This window comes from Pipistrellus kuhlii, unplaced genomic scaffold, assembly GCF_014108245.1.
Source record: "Pipistrellus kuhlii isolate mPipKuh1 unplaced genomic scaffold, mPipKuh1.p scaffold_m20_p_8, whole genome shotgun sequence".
In the NCBI taxonomy this organism is placed as follows: domain Eukaryota; kingdom Metazoa; phylum Chordata; class Mammalia; order Chiroptera; family Vespertilionidae; genus Pipistrellus; species Pipistrellus kuhlii.
The window spans coordinates 34,298,970-34,314,135 of record NW_023425584.1 but is presented as its reverse complement, the minus strand read 5'-3'; the positions used below and the strand labels follow the sequence as shown (position 1 = coordinate 34,314,135).

The following is a 15,166-nucleotide window of genomic DNA, read 5'->3' as shown; positions in this document are numbered from 1 at the left end:
TATCTTACGTGTTTGTTTATTCTGTCTTTCGGCCCCTAACACCCCTCCTCTTAAGAATAAAAGCCTCATTTGAACCAGGACTTGATACTCAGTACTGCTGTATCCCCAACACCATGTACTAGGAACACCTTAAGCTCAGAAATACTCTGAGGTACCTAATACCCTCCAATGACTCCAAAACCTTCTGCAACACGCAGAGAAGGGGCAGGCCAGAGCCCCATATCCTGCCAAATCCGGTCTGTGCACACCGAGCCTGGGTGGTCATGGCCCACCCGAGCTTGGGGGCGGAGAGCTGAGTGAGCCTAGCCTGTGGCCAAGCGCTGAGGCCAGGGCCGCCTCCGCCTGGGAGCTGACGGGACCCCACCGGTTTTCCAGGGCGCCCCAGGCTTTCCCACTTCCTCTGGAGGAGCCAGACTGGACCTGCCAGCTAGGCTAGGTCTGAGCAAAGCCCAGCTTCTGTGAGGACTTTGAATGCCAAGCCGACACCTCAGGCAGTTTCCCCTTTGTCATTGCTTCCCCAGGATGTGGTTCTCCTTGCATTTCTGTTTTGTCACTTGACAGTGTGCACCAAGTTTTATTACGTAGTTGATTTTGTCTATTTTACCCCTTGGGATTGTGTTTGTTTTTGTTGGGAGAAGGGGCTGCTTCAGAGCAGAAAAACAGCTGTTCTCCACCAATTCAATAATAGTCTAGTTTCCTAGGATTTATTTTTGAAAATTTAACTCTTTGGTACAACCCCCCAGGCCTCCTCCCCAATGTACATGTCCATTTCATTTTGCACGTGGAAGTGCAACATCTGACAATGTTTTCCCATATTTTTGTCCAGTTATCACAGCACCTCTTACTAAATAAGCCTTCTTACCGTCTCATTTTGAAGCCCTTCATCATCATATTAGAATTTTCTGCAATATGGAATCTATTTCTGGCTCCTCATTCTTTCCATTGAAGCGGTTTTATTTTTACATCAATGTTATATAGTTTTACTTGCTACTTTTGTAACATGTTCTAATGTGTGGGGGGATTAAATAAGGCTCACAAAAAGTGGGGGGAACTGAAACCGGTTTGGCTCAATGGATAGAGCATCGGCTTGGGGACTGAAAGGTCCTGGGTTCATTCCGGTCAAGGGCATGTACGTTGGTTGTGGGCATATCCCCAGTAGGGGGTGTGCAAGAGGCACTGATTGATGACTCTCTCATCGATGTTTCTAACTCTCTGTCTCTCTCCCTTCCTCTCTGTAAAAAAATCAATAAAAAATAAATAAATAAAAGTGTGGGGTGGGGGACAGAAGGTAATTAAGAAAGCAGGTCACTGGTTGCCCAGGGGCAGAGGTTAAGGGCTGACTACATAGGAGCACAGAGGAACTGGGGAGGGGAAGGGGTGATGCCGCAACTATTTCAGATCTTAATTGTAGGGTTATACAACTTTGCATTTGCCAAAGCTCTAAAAACTGAACTCTAAAAAAGTTGAGTTTTCCTGTATGTATATTATACCTTAAAATGGGAGAAGGGAAACAGATACACAAAGAACACACTAGATAAATCCTTTAAAAAAAAAAAGTTTCTTGACCTAGATGGCAAGCCCTGGAATGCTCTGCTGAAAATACAGCCTTCCTTCCCCTGCGAGCTGGTGGTGGCAGCAGGGGTGATGCACCCACTGCCTGCCCTCTGAAGAACCTGGGAGCCTCAGGTTTCACCCCATGGAGCTCAAGCTGCCTGCTCAGGCCATCTCTTCCTTCCACCCTCCAGGCGGCTCCCAACAAGTCTCCGCTTCTTCTCCCGGTTCCTGCCCCTCCTTGCAAGGCTTTGGTTCAGGCCAGGAGTGGCTACATCATTTGCAGGCCCCAGAGCACAATGAAAACATGAGGCCTCCTGTTCAAACATCATTAAGAAGTTCAAGATGGCAATAGCAGAGCATTGCCCTTCTGTGTGTGGGACCCTGCATGACCACACAGGTCACACACACATCCTGGTTCTGGCCCTTCCCTTTGGCTGCGGTTGGGACCCACCCACAGCCACAGGAAATGAGGGCTTCCTATGTCAGACAGAACCCTCCCCCAGGCCTGCCCCACGCTTCCCTGTGTCCAAGTCCAGGCCTGTCCTAGATGCCCTCATCCAATGATGCTCCTGAGGAAACCCCAACTCCCCTCTTCAGAGAAGCTTACCCTGTTAAAGAAAAAAACAAAAGCACTGGCCAGTGTTCTCAATGGTTAGGGTACTGGCCTGAGCACCAAGTGGTCACGGGTTCGATTCCTGGTCAAGGGCACATACTTGGGTTGCAACCAATCGATGTCTCTCTCACATCTATTTTTCTCTTTCTCTCCCTCCCCCTCCCACTATTTCACTATCTCAAAAAAGTCAATGGAAAAAATATCCTTGGGTGAGGATTAACAAAACAAAAAAAAAGGAGGGGGAATAAAGAAAAACATTTACTCATGACACTTGTTAGAATGGTAAGGAAGTCTTTATTCAAGAAGGACTACAGCGATGGAGATTTATAGTATGGGACAGAGAGTGGGCTCAACTCCAAACACAATAAGGAAAAGTAGCATTTATGGCCAAGGACCAGGCTGGGGTCAGTGGGTGGAAAGTTACTAAGCCCGGCTGGCGAGGCTTAGTGGTTGACAGTCTCGACCTATGAACCAGGAGATGAAGGTTTGATTCCCGGTCAGGGCACAGGCCAGGGTTCCAGGCTTGATCCCCAATGGGGGTATATGCAGCAGGCAGCCAATCAATGATAGTCTCTCCTCATTGATGTTTCCATCTCTCTCTCCCTCTTCTTTCCTCTCTGAAATCAATAAAAATATATGTTTTAAAAAGAAAAGAAAATTAATATGAGAAAACCTCAGGAGTAGAGGGCATTCTGGCTAAATAGACCACAGGATTCTCACTGAAGGCAGGCCAGTGACCCGTGGAGGAGGAGAAACCAAATTAAATGTGCAGGGGAATCTAGTATAGAGGATGGGCAATTCTGGCTAAACTAAGGATTCTTGCTAGAGATGGACTGAACAAGAAAGGACACCTTCCAAGATCAGGCCTCGTCAAAAAGAGCTCAGAGGAGCCTCACAAGCCCTGGCTGTTGGTTTGGTTTCATCCATGCACCAAACAGTTGGGATGGATTTCCAGCAGGGGGCGTGCAGGAGGCAGCCATTCAAGGTTTTTTTGTTGTTAATCCTCACCAGAGGATATTTTTTCCCTCCATGTCGTGCTATCACATGGATGTTACTCTCTCTTCCTTCCTCTCTCTAAAAAAAAAAAAATTAATTAAAATAGCTTAACCAAAGTTTGGTCAACCTTTATCACCCCACTCCAGCACCTGGATAAGTGAGCCCACTTCTCTGAACTCCCACGCCACTCCCACCTCCTCTCACGTGACATATTTCACTTTTGTTGTAGGAAACCACACATTCTTTTTCTTTCCTGAATCCAGTATAATGGGTGAAGCCTGGCCCCACAAGGTGATGGATTGTCACCGTGGGCCTGCATCGTCTGCGGAGACAGGATCACTATACCTACAGCCTCAGCCCGTCTCAGAAATTTCCTCTCACGCTCTTTCTGCCTGCCTCCTTCACTCTCTGACTTGATCGCTACATCTGCACTGTCCTGGCTCCTGACTGGCTCTGTCACTACATGGCCATGTGTGTTGTCTCCTTCCTCCGCCCACCGGGGAAAGGGCCAAGAAGGCAGAGGCCATGGCCACATCGGATTCCTCACCTGGGAACCACGCCAGGCCCTGAGGGAGGCAGCGACACATCACTGTGCAGTGAGTGGCACCTAGCTCCGGCACCCTGGAGCTTGACAAACCTGGTTCACATCTGATGCCCATGGGGGAATGAACACTCAGAGCAGGAATCTTTCCCACCAGCTCAAACCCATGTCCGTCAGGGGAGGGGTCTGGTCCTTCTGGACTCCAAAGCTCCCCAGCGCTTTCTGGGGTTGGAGCAGAACGGCTCTAGGGATAAAAACAGGACATGAGCCCAGCCGGTTACGATTTGATTCCTGGTTAGGGCACATGCGCAGGTTGCAAACTCAATCCTCAGTGTGAGACATGCAGAAGGCAGCCAATCAATGATTCACTCTCATCATTGATGCTTCTATCTCTCTCCCTCTCCCTCTCTGAAATCAATAAAAAATATATTATAAAACAAACAACAAAAACAAGACATAGCTCTGGCTGGGCAAGGCCCACAGTCCAGAGATGAAGGGACAATCCCAGCAGCATAGAAAGAGCTGGTGGAGAGGCATGTGAGAGCTATGGGCACAGGGAAGTGGATTGCCCTGACTTCAGAAAAGGCTTCCCTGTCCAGCCGATGTGGCTCAGTGGTTAAGCGTCCACCTTTGAGCCAAGTCACGGTTCAATTCCTGGTCAGGGCATGATTCCCAGTGGGGGGTGTGCAGGATACAGCTGCTCAATGATTCTCTCTCATTATTGATATTTCTATCTCCCTCTCTGAAATCAATAAAAATAAAATATTTTTAAAAAAGAAAAAAGGCTTCCTTGATGAGACAAGATGTGAGCACAGTGAGGGGGCTTTGCCTAGAGAAGGAAGGCCCAGAGGGCTGCTGGATCTGAAGGGGCACCCCTATCTCAGGGGGATAGACTGCCAGAGGCTTCAAGTGACAGGCTTAGGGGCCCAGGGAGCATGACACCATCTGAGCTGAGAAAAGGAGGGACCAGGGGTAGGGAGCCCAGAGTGGGGCTCACCACAGTTCTGAAGAATTGGCTGTCTGTGCCTATTCTGCTGGTGGAGGGGGCTCCGGGGGCCTGCAGGGGCAGGAGGGAAGAGCTGCCCTGAAGCAGCAGCCACTACAGGGGCACCTGTAATTGTCTGGCCCCAGAGCCCTAGAGCCACCAAGCTGGCTTGGGGACTCCGAACTGGTTTGCCAGGCAGGGATGAGCTAATAGGGATCAAGTTTCCTCTGAGACACCTCAGCTTGGCTCCCTTGAGCCCTCCCCCTGCATCTGGGCCTGGTCTTGGTTTCTGGCATAGCTGCCAAGTTTTGGTACCGCCCACCCACTCCCCACTGGCAGTACTGGCAGGCCCAGCTCTCTAATTGTAGGGTGAGGAGCTGTTCTGCAGAGGTGGTACATGGAAAAGTGGACCCTGGCCATTGCAGGGCATGCGGGCACCCAGCCCAACTAGCTCCAGGCCCTGAGGAGGGAGTGGCCCCGACTTCAGGCCAGCACTCAGCTGCGGGGGCAGAGGGGGCCCGCCTGAGGGCCACTGGCCCAGAAACCTTGGATTGGGAGGGTCTGAAATGGATACTAAGGCCTGTGAGGAACTGACCCAGGTGTTCCCTCTCCCTCCCCAGGCTGAGGGGTGGGCCTAGATGGGTCTTAGCTAGGCCCGGGGGTCTGCCCTGGACACAGGTTCCACTAGCTAAAGGGACTGGAGCCAGGGGGCAAGTAATGGAGCAGAGGGAGTGGCCGGAAGCAGCCCAGAAGCCCCAAACACACCCCCTCAGACACACCTACCGCCCACAGCACATCTCTACACACACCTGCCACTGACAGGGCCAGACACACCATCCCCTTGGCAGTCAATTCACACACCCCTCTCCACCCTGAAAAGGCAGGGCACACTGGCTCACACTCTACAGCCCTATCCACACCCCATGCACAGGCCCCACCTGCTGGGGCCTCAGCGGCTGCCAGGCTTGGCGAGGAGGGCAGGGCACGGCCACTGGGAGCAAACTGGGGAATCTCTGCTGAGAAGTGCCTGCCCCACCAGCAGACACTGGGAGGGGAGAAGTCTCTGTGTGCTGCTTCCCCTGGGGCAGAAAGATTCAAGCCTGAGCCCCCATGCCCTGGCAGCCTAACTGCCTGGCAGAGGGGAAGCCCTCAATGCATGCCAGCAGTCACAATGATTCACCTGTAAGGGCGCCGAGCTTCACTACAAGGGCAAGGGGTGGGGAGATGCTACCTGCACAGCCAGTCTGGCTCTGTGCACCATGCCACCCTCCGGGAGGGAGCAAAGGCCCAGAGAGGAAGCCAGGTCTCTGAGAGGCAGGGGCTGCTTCCCAGAACACAAATGAGCTCCTATTTCACCCCTGCTTAAAAATTTTCCAGGGTCCTCCATGCCTATGGGGAAATGTCCACGTTCCTTGCAGTGGCAAAGGCTCATTACCCACTGACACCCAAGCTTTCTCTGCCTGTCTCCCGCACCTTCCCAAAGCCCCATCCCTATGGAGGGGGGTGGGGGGGTGAACCACTGCCAGACAGGAAGGTGAGAGGTGGGTTCTGGGAGGGACAGGTCCCTACAGGAGCCTTAGGGAGCGCCAGAAGAGGCAGTCTCAGGCTAGCCCTAAACCCAGCAGGGGCCTGGGCACGGGGGCTGACTTTCCACCGAGAGGTTTCATGTTCTAGCAACGCCTTGGGTGACTTGCCCTTTTGTTTTCCCGGGTTCCCTGGCATCGTTCCTTCAGAAAAATCCCACTGGTGCTGAAGAAAGGAATTTCAGCCCACACGGCAGCTACGGAACCATGTGGCGCTGGGGCAAGGAGGAGGACTCCTCCACTTGCCAACACACGGGCCCAGCAGCTGTGCACACAGGAACGGGGTACAACCTCCCACGAACCAGGACTCTGGAGGAGCTATAGTCCAGGTCCACAGTCCCCTAACCCCAACCACGCTTGATCTAGGCCGGGGACAGGCCCAACGTATCACCAAGGGCCTCCTATAGAAAACGTGCTTTTATTCCGGGGGAGGCCAATGTTATCTTCCCAGCCTTCCTCCCTCACGCCTGCCCATCTACATCTTGAGCGCCTTATCTCCCAGTCTCCCTCTCCTAGGGCCACACCTACCCCAGGAGCAGGCTGGGCCCTGCAGGGGCCTGGCTCCTGCTGCTGGCACCCTCCCCAGCCCACAGCCCCACCGGGATCCCTCCTCTCGGTGATCCTCCCCGCCCCTGGCTGGCTTCGTCAGATCCTGCCCCAGATCAATGTCTGGAAGGAGCCGGCTGTCTCAGGGAGGGCTTGCCCAAGCCTTCTTCTGGCAGTGCTTCTGCCGTCAGCTCTCTCCACGGGCCTCAGATCTTGGAGGACTCAAGCCGAGGACTCCAGGGCGCGGAGGGCTCCCGCAGCGCCTGCAGTTCCTGTTCCAGCGCCTGGTTGCGGCGGTACATGTCCATGTAGCCCCCCTGGATCTCCCGCTGGTAGCGCAGCACCCGCTCCTTCTCCTCCTGCCAGGTCCGCCGCTCCTGCTCGAAGCGCAGCGCCTGCTCTTGGCCCCGGAGTCGCTCCTGCAGCAGCTCGGCCCGCAGCTGCTCGGCGGCACCGTCCCCGGCCTCACCGCCTCCCGCCTCGCCCAGCAGCCCCCGGCTCTTGCAGTCATCGGTCTCACAACTCCCTGGGGCCTCCTCCCGGGGGGCCCGCTCCTGCAGGCTCCGCACAGCCTCCCGCAGCCGGGCCAGCTCCGCGTCCTGGGCCTGGGCCTGTGCCCGGCTGCCCCGGAGTTGTGTCTTTAGGCTGAAGATCTCGGCCAGCTTCTGTGCCAGCTCGGCCTGGGCCTCCCGCAGCTGCTGCTTCAGGAGGCTGATCTCCGCCGTCTTCTGGCACACCTGGAAGGGGCGCGGGAGAGGCGGGCGCCAAGCAAAGCTGGGTCAGGGGGCTGGGCTGAGGGTGGGCAGAGGAGGGGGCTGCAGAAACGGGGGACAGGAGAGTTCCCGAGAGCCCGGTCTCTCACCTCCCACCGCGCTTCCTCCTCCGGCCGAGTGTTGGGGTCCGCCTCTGGCGGCCGATGCTCGGTGGCCAGGCCCTGCTGGGCCCGCAGCTCCTTGCGCAGGCGCCGCTGCTCCTGCTGGGCCATGAACAGCTGCAGCTGGAGGTTCCGCTCGCTGCGCTCGGCCTTCTGGGCCACCTCGTGCAGCCGCTCCAGGTACAGGCGCTTCAGCTCAGACAGCCACAGACGCTGGCGTTCCTCCAGCACCTGCCAGGGGAAAGAGGCACCGGGTAGCCGCAGACGACGTCCTGTCCCGAAAACCACAGGACCAGGGCCCACCGCCCTGGCCACTCGTGCCCTACCCTGGGATGCCCTCCAGAGGGGAAGTGTCTCCCACATATTCCCGCCCTCCCCTCCCCAAGGCATCTCTCCCTCCCTTTTATACAGCCCCAGCAAGAACCAGGAGTGACCCACATCCCACCACGTGGGGGAGGGGGAGAGGAGCTGATGCATCTCCTTCTTCCTCTCGTGTCCAGAGAGTCACATGGGGGAACGGGCTGAGGACCCTGCCCGGTACACCAATGCCAAGGGACCCCAGGACCCGGTACACTAATGCAGGACCCCAGGCAGAGGCTGCCCTCACCTGCGTGAAGTGATTGGCGCCGTCCTGGTCACTGAGGCCTCTCTTCAGGTCCTCACAGGTGTCGGGGAGCATGGCCACCACCTCGTCGGCAGTGTGGCATGAGAGCTCATAGGGCGGCGGGGGCTCAGGCAGGCAGCTCAACCCGGCCAGCGGCCCAGCCTCCTTTGGGCTCCGAGAGGCGCGATCCAGGGAACCCCCGAGGTGATTGATGTGGCCCAAGGAGGAGCTGAAGGGGCCGGGGCCCATGCCGGGACTTCGGCTAAAGCTGCCCCCGCTGGAGGAGTCGGACAGGCTGGGCTCGGGTTCGGGGCCCCCCTCGTCCAGGCTGAGGGCGTGCAGCAGCTGGGCACGGGCCTGTGCCTGGCTGGCCCGGGGCCCCGGGCTCAGGGGCGGGTGGCAGGCCAGCGTGTGCAGACTGCCGTTGCTGCGCCACAGCTTCTGGCCCTTGTGGGCCGCCAGGCTCTGCATGGACAGGAAGCCTTTCCCGGTGCCCGCCACGGGCTTGAACACCGACGGGCGAATACGGCACTGCCAGGAAGAGAGGGCAGGGTAAAGCCCTGGGCTAGCAGCACAGCCTTACGGTGCTCCCACAGCCCTGGGGGTCCTTTCAGACATGCTGTGCCTGCCACTGGGAAGCAGTGACCAGGCTAGTCCATGGCAGGACTTTCAGGGCCAAGCCCTGTCCCAGCGCCGAGGTCTCCAAGGAGGCCCCAAGCTCCCCATCCCACCCTCCCACCCTAGGGAGGGGTTTGGGCAGAGGTGCACCTTGTCAAAACGTCCCCGCTCGGGCAGCGAGGTCTTGCTGAAGTCACCAGCCCGGGGATGTTCCTGGTAGTAGAGGGTGGCATAGTCGGCAGGCTCGTTCCGAGCAGCCCGCTTGGCGGTCTTGCCGTCTTTCTTAGGGAGGTGCAAGTAGCTGAGGAGCTCACGCTGGCCCAAGCCCTTCCGGAGGAGCCCATCAGGCTGGCGGGAGCCTCGGGACCCCTCAAGCGCCGCCCGTAGCTCTTCAGGGGAGAAGTCCTGCCGTTCCAACAGGCTGCCCACGCTGCCCATGGCAATGCCAGCAGGGCCTGGGGCTGTGTCCATGAAGTTTCAACACGGCACAGGCAGCTGCTTCTAGAGACCAAGAGGCTCCATCAGGGGCAGGTGGGTGCTTGCTGCCCACCTGCCCTCGATGCCCTAAAACCAGGTGCTTGTTCTGCGTCAGCTCCCCATCTGGCCCAGGCCCAGGAGAGGCAGGTATGGATATGGAGAGGATGCAGCACAGAATAGGCTGGCAAGAAGAAGGCAAGCCCTTAAGCCACCTGCCCAGTCAGTACCCAAGCATCAGCTAGAGGCTGGTGTGTGATTGGGGGTGGGGAGGTATGGATGAGGGGAGGCATTGAAAAGCAGGATAGGACCCTTCCCAGGCCTGGGCCAGTTGAGGACTCAGGCTCTGTCTGACTCTGGCCTTGCTCACTCTCCTGCTAGAGTCCCCCCCACTATCTGGGAAGTAGGCAGAAGGCACAGGGAACCAGGGCCAACCGCCTCAGATACTCCATTCCTTCTTCTTTTCTTGGGAGTGGGGAAACCCAGTTCAGCCCTCTTCCTGCAGAGAGTGAGCTCCCCAAGGGAAGCACCTGGCAAGGGTGGGGTTGCACCAGGCAGTGTGAGGGATACAAACAGGAAGGGCCAGAGGGGAGGAAGGATGGAGGGAAACAATGGCCACAGTTTCCGGAACAGGTGTTCACCGTGGGCCATGGTGGGAGGCAGGGGGGAGGGGCAGCCCTTACATATACGCTAGAGGGCCCACCACCAGGTGTGAGGACGGGGGAAGGGGTGCCTCTAAATCTGACCCTGCATTGAGGCGGTCAGTGTGGGGGGCCTGGCTTCCTCATGCGTACAATAGCCATGACAACTCATCACTCAGGGGTGCCTGGAGAATGGGCCAAGATAATAGAACAAAGCGCCCCGTCAGCAGCAGGGTCAACGCAGGCTGACAAGAGCAGAGCTCAGCCGGTCAGACAATGAGCACCACTGGTGGGAGACTCAGCGGCCAGGCTCCCCCTGTGCTGGGACCACACAGTGGAGGTGGGACCTGTCCCCAGTGCCCGGCTGAATCCCCTGTGCTAAGCCCAGTGCCCAGCATGCTGGATGAACCAGTGCCACCTTCTCTCCCTCCCGCCCGGCCGCTCCCATTCCCAGTTAGACCCCAGCAGGCACGCTGCAGCTGTGAGTCCCCCATAACCTCCCCAATATGCCGCCGGGACACCCACTCCCCTCCCAAACAATGGCCGTTAGCAGGTTCCATCTTCCTCAGCCATTTCCAGGTTTTGTGTTTGTGGGAGACAAAGCTCTCTAGGAGTAAAAGGGAAGGAGGGTGCAGCCCTGCCCCCACACATGTGGCCCTCCACCTCACCCTGGGCAAGAGTAACCTTCCCAACCCTCCCTCCCAGGCCCCAGCTCCTCAACACCTCCGGTGGTGCTACAGGCCACACAGGGCCAGGGGGCTCATCCGGGTAAGGAATCACAAGTGCTAAGCACCTACAGCGAGCGACACAGGGGTCTCACTGAATCCTGAGACCAAGGTACCATGTATTTTTTAGGTACGGCCACTAGGGCTCTGAAAGGTGAAATGGTTTGCCCAAGGTCACAGGGCTGGCCAGGGTGAGGACACCTGTGATCCAGCACCGTGGCTGCCAAATGACCAAGGATGTCACCCATGTCCCAAAGAGGGGGAATGGAAGCACCGATCTCCCAATCTGACCCCTCACCCCGACAAACCCACCAGGCCACAGACACCTCTGTGTCTGAGAGGGCACTGAACTCCTGTCAGAGGTGGGACAGCAGACCAGCTGGTCTCCTGCCCGGCTCTCACACTGACTCTTCAAGGGGCACCTCTCCTCACCAAGCCTCAGTCTCCCCATCTCCGAGGTGGGGGAAGACCCTGCCTGCCCTGCCTTCCTTATGGGATTGCCGTGAGAATCACAGAGACAACAGAGGCCAAAGGTCTTGTGAACTGTATAAGCCCAGTGAAACAAGGGGGGCGGGGGCGGGGGGATGCCGTGGACGATGGTGACAGTGATGCCAAATACGCTCACTTCATCCCAAATACACACTATCTCACCGTCCCCTGAGCAGATCCTCACTTCCTGTCTCAGGGAGCAATAACTGACATCCCCTGTGCCCCACAAAGAGTCTCCGTCTAGAGAGGCAGCCATAGCCATAACAGCATCTACGCCAGCCACACGTATGTTGCAGTCCAGTCAGTGCCACCAGCGGCACAGAGGCTCCTATGTTAGAGGACACAGCGCCGCGAGTCCAAAGGTCACCCACACGGCACTGAACACACTCTGGGACACATAGACATAATAATACAGGAATACTCCAGCAGGAGAGACCAGGAGAAACCATCTAGTTCCCTGCCCAGAGACTAGATGCAGAGGGTGTGTGTGTGTGTGTGTGTGTGTGTGTGTGTGTGAAGGTGGTGAGGGAGGCATGAGGCCAGTTTCCCGCCACAAGTGACTTGAGCAGTTAGACAGCTATGGAGCTGGAGGAAGAGGCGTAGACAGCCCCTTGCCTTTGTCTTCCTTTAAGGCCCCCACCCTCCACCCCTCCTAAGAAACTTCTCTGGCTGCATTACCAGCTGGTACCTTTTCCTGGAAGGGTCCCTCCACCTCCCCTGGCTCTCCCCTTTCCCCCCAACACACATGCCTTCCTTTGTTGGAAGCCCAGGGACTGGCCTGGCCAGACCAGGACAGCTGTGGGCTGGAGAGGATTTGGTGGGGAAAGGGGGATGGGGGAGGGGGGGGGTGAACGGGAACGGGGAGAGCAACTGGGGAGGGATCAGAGCCCAAAGCCAGATGCCTCTAAGTGCCTGGGCTTGCTCGCTCTGGGGCCCAGAGATCTGCCCAGAGCTGAAAACTGCCCACAACCCTACAGGCTAGGTTTGGGCTGGGCCTTCCGCACAGGCCCCAAGTGGCCCCAACAGGGCCTTTACTCCCACTCCCATCCCCTGGCCCCAAGAGTAGCCAGCAGACTGAAAGTCCTGAGCACAGAGGGACATCTCTTTTGGACCACCCTTGGTGGAACCAGGACAGTGGGCCTGGGGGAGCAGAGACAGAACATAAGGAGGCATCCTGGCGTTCATTAGTGGGTGCCTCGGTGGGTCAGCCTGACACAGGGCTACCATAGCCTCACAACAGGCACAGGAGGAGAGAAGTGTGAACCCTCCCTTCGTAAGAGAAAACCGAGGCCCAGGTGTTGAAACAACGGGCCTCAGGTCACGTCCAGCTGCACAGGAGGAAGTAAGGGCACAGGCTCCCCACCATGCGTCTCCTCTGGGCTGGGACATCCCAGAGCAAGTGGGCAGGACGCTCCCACTCCGAACTCTGCTGCATCAGCCCTCCTGAGCCCTGGCAGCCCAGAAGAGGGGATGTGAAGGGGGGTGTCCCACCACCTGCTGGGGAATCAGTTATGCTGAGGGGTGTGTCTGCAGCTGCTCCTGAGGAATGGGACTGGAATGTCCCAGTTCCAAAAGAAGGGGCAGTGGATGCGGAGGGGCCAGGAAGGGGGCATACCCTGGACGCCCTGCAACACTTGAAGAGGCAGAGCCGTGCCCAACCCCTGCAGGCGTGAGGCTTTGTCCCCCTAGAGTCACTGACAGGTGCACGGCACTCTGCAGTGTTCTTCAGCCCTTTCGTTCCATCATCTCATCTCCATAAAAGACGCTTCTCGAGGACGGGCCGAATAGCAGTTACTGTCACTCCATTTTACAGACCAGGAAACAGGCCCAGAAAGAGGAAGCAAGTTGCCCAAGCGATAGCCATCCCAACTCCCTGGGCAAGGTCTTCAGCACCGCATTGGGCTATCCCAGCCAGGGGTCACCACCGCCCCCAAGCGCACTCATTGCTGTGTGTGTGTGTGTGTGTGTCTGCCCAGCTGCTTCTCCCAAGGGCGTGTGCAGCCCATGCTGGGTTGGGTTCCAGTCCCCTTAGCCTGGAATCCCTAGGGCCTGCCCCTGGATCAGGAGGAAACAGTGGCAGCGCTGCTGCTTGAGGAGTTTTAGCCCTGGAAGCTGCTGGCTCTAGAGGCGGTAGTGGGAGCAGGCTGGTCGAATTCATTCACAGTCTGGCACATACACACCCACACACAGCCAGCCAGCACCAGAGCCCTGCCCAGGAGGGCCCTGGGAGGAGGCCGATCACCTAGTCCCGGATGGTGATCTCTGCCTCTGCCTCTTCCCCAGGCCAGGCAGGAAGCGGGCATGGCAGAGGGGCAGCCAGGCTGAGCCCCTGATGCAAAAGAAGAGAACCCCAATCTGTTCTTGGGGTACAGTGGTGCCGCCGGTGAAAGAGAATGGGTCCCATTCTATTTCTGCACACACCCAGAGCCCCGATTTCGGCTGGCCCTGGGCCAGCCCTCACTTTGGCCAAAGGTTGTGGCGTTGCTCTGGAGGCCAAGACGTGGGAGCATCTCTGGTTGGGGGCCCAGGAGGCAAGCTGGCAGCTTCTCCGCCTGCACAGGGCAGGGGTTTGAAGGACGAAGCGGGTATTGCGGAGGGGGCGGGAGAGGGATCTCACGGGGAAGGAGAGGCAAAGGAGGTGGGCACCCTTCCGGAACGTGTCCCGGGAGAGCTGTGGCAGAGGCTGGCTCGGGCGCCCCAGAACGGCGGGCGGTCATTTAACTACCTGCGGGACGGGAGGGGCAGCCTCTTCCTGGCGCCTTCCTGGGGCCCGCCCGGGGCGGCTGGGCTGGGAGACAGAGGCCGCGGTCAGGCTCCCCTGCCAAGGGCATCTGCCCCACCCTGGCCGCGACACAGGGGTCCCGAACGCAATTCTTGGAAAGCGCGTTTTGCGGGGATGGCGGGGATGGCGGGGATTGCGGGGAGCAGCAGAACCTGCGCCCGGCCCCTCCAGCGGAGCGTGTGGGTGGGTCCCCGATCCCCAGCCCCAGTGCCCGGTGCCCGGAGCAGGGGACACCTGGGCGCACACCGCCCCCGGGCGCCCCCACCAGCCTAGACGGAGACCTCGGCCGGCCGGCGGGGCTGAGGCTGGGCCAAGGTCGCCGAGAAAGGGGAGACCTCGCGAACGGCCCCACCTCCGAGTCCAGCCCTGGCCCCCGGCCCCCGGCCCCCGGTCCCCGGCGCGCCCCGCTTACCATGCCGGCGCCGCTCCGCACCCCGCGCGCCGCACTTCCCTCGCGCGGATTCGAACCCTCCTTCCAGGGCGCCGGCCCCGCGGAGACTGGGAGCCGGGCCGGGGCGGCGGGGCGGCAGGCGTCGGGAAAACACGGGCGGGCGGGCGGGCGGGCGCCGGAGCCGGATTGGCGAGGGAGGGACGCGCGCGGTGGCGGTGGCGCTGGCTCGCATGCCCCAGAGGCGGAGGGAAAACCCGGCCTGACTCACCCGCGCGCCGCCAGCCCGAAGCGTGGCCGGGGCCTCGGGAAGGGAGGGGAGGGGACGAGGGGCAACCCCCGCCCACTGCCCGCCAATCTGAGCCCCGCCCCGGCCCCACGAGCCCCCTGCCGGCTGCTCGCCGCGCAGCGCCGCTCTGCACCCGCCCGCTCGGACCCCGGCTGGTCCGCCGCCCCGAGCGCAGCGCGGACGACGCCCCCAAGGCGCGCCCCGCCTGCCCCGCTCCTCCTCCGGGCTTCGCGGTCCCTCTGTTTCCTGGGCAGCTTCGGGAGAGGCCCGTTCAGTCCACCACCTCCCTGATCCTCGCCGTGTTCTCTGGGGTAAATATCCCCTTTTGAGGCTGAACAAGAGAGTACTCCGGAGAGGTGGAAATCCAGCAAATCCAGATGCCTTCAGGATCCAAATAATTTGAATGGAACACTTGGATGTTAGACAGTAGAAGAAATGGAGACAGAGACAGAAATGGATACCTA

At 58.7% G+C, this 15,166-nt stretch overlaps 1 protein-coding gene across 1 annotated transcript; it reads right to left on the bottom strand.

Moving 5' to 3' along the window:
* Nucleotides 1–2,441: 2,441 nt before the first annotated feature.
* N4BP3 (NEDD4 binding protein 3) lies at nucleotides 2,442–14,761 on the bottom strand. Its single transcript, XM_036423255.2, has 5 exons — nucleotides 14,438–14,761; nucleotides 9,065–9,415; nucleotides 8,300–8,827; nucleotides 7,681–7,923; nucleotides 2,442–7,555 (listed from the first exon to the last, which is right to left on the bottom strand). Exons 2-5 carry the CDS (start codon nucleotides 9,383–9,385, stop codon nucleotides 7,025–7,027), a joined length of 1,623 nt encoding a protein of 540 aa, XP_036279148.1. The 5' UTR covers nucleotides 9,386–9,415; nucleotides 14,438–14,761; the 3' UTR covers nucleotides 2,442–7,024.
* Nucleotides 14,762–15,166: the final 405 nt, after the last annotated feature.

Bases quoted from the DNA above. Each gene is read 5' to 3' on its own strand.
- N4BP3 (XM_036423255.2), bottom strand. From the start codon at position 9,385: ATGGACACAGCCCCAGGCCCTGCTGGCATTGCCATGGGCAGCGTGGGC. The intron at 7,924-8,299 runs GTGAGGGCAGCC...TTCCCCTGGCAG, and splicing joins GCGCCAATCACTTCACGCAG to GTGCTGGAGGAACGCCAGCG. The intron at 7,556-7,680 runs GTGAGAGACCGG...CGCCCCTTCCAG, and splicing joins AGGAGGAAGCGCGGTGGGAG to GTGTGCCAGAAGACGGCGGA.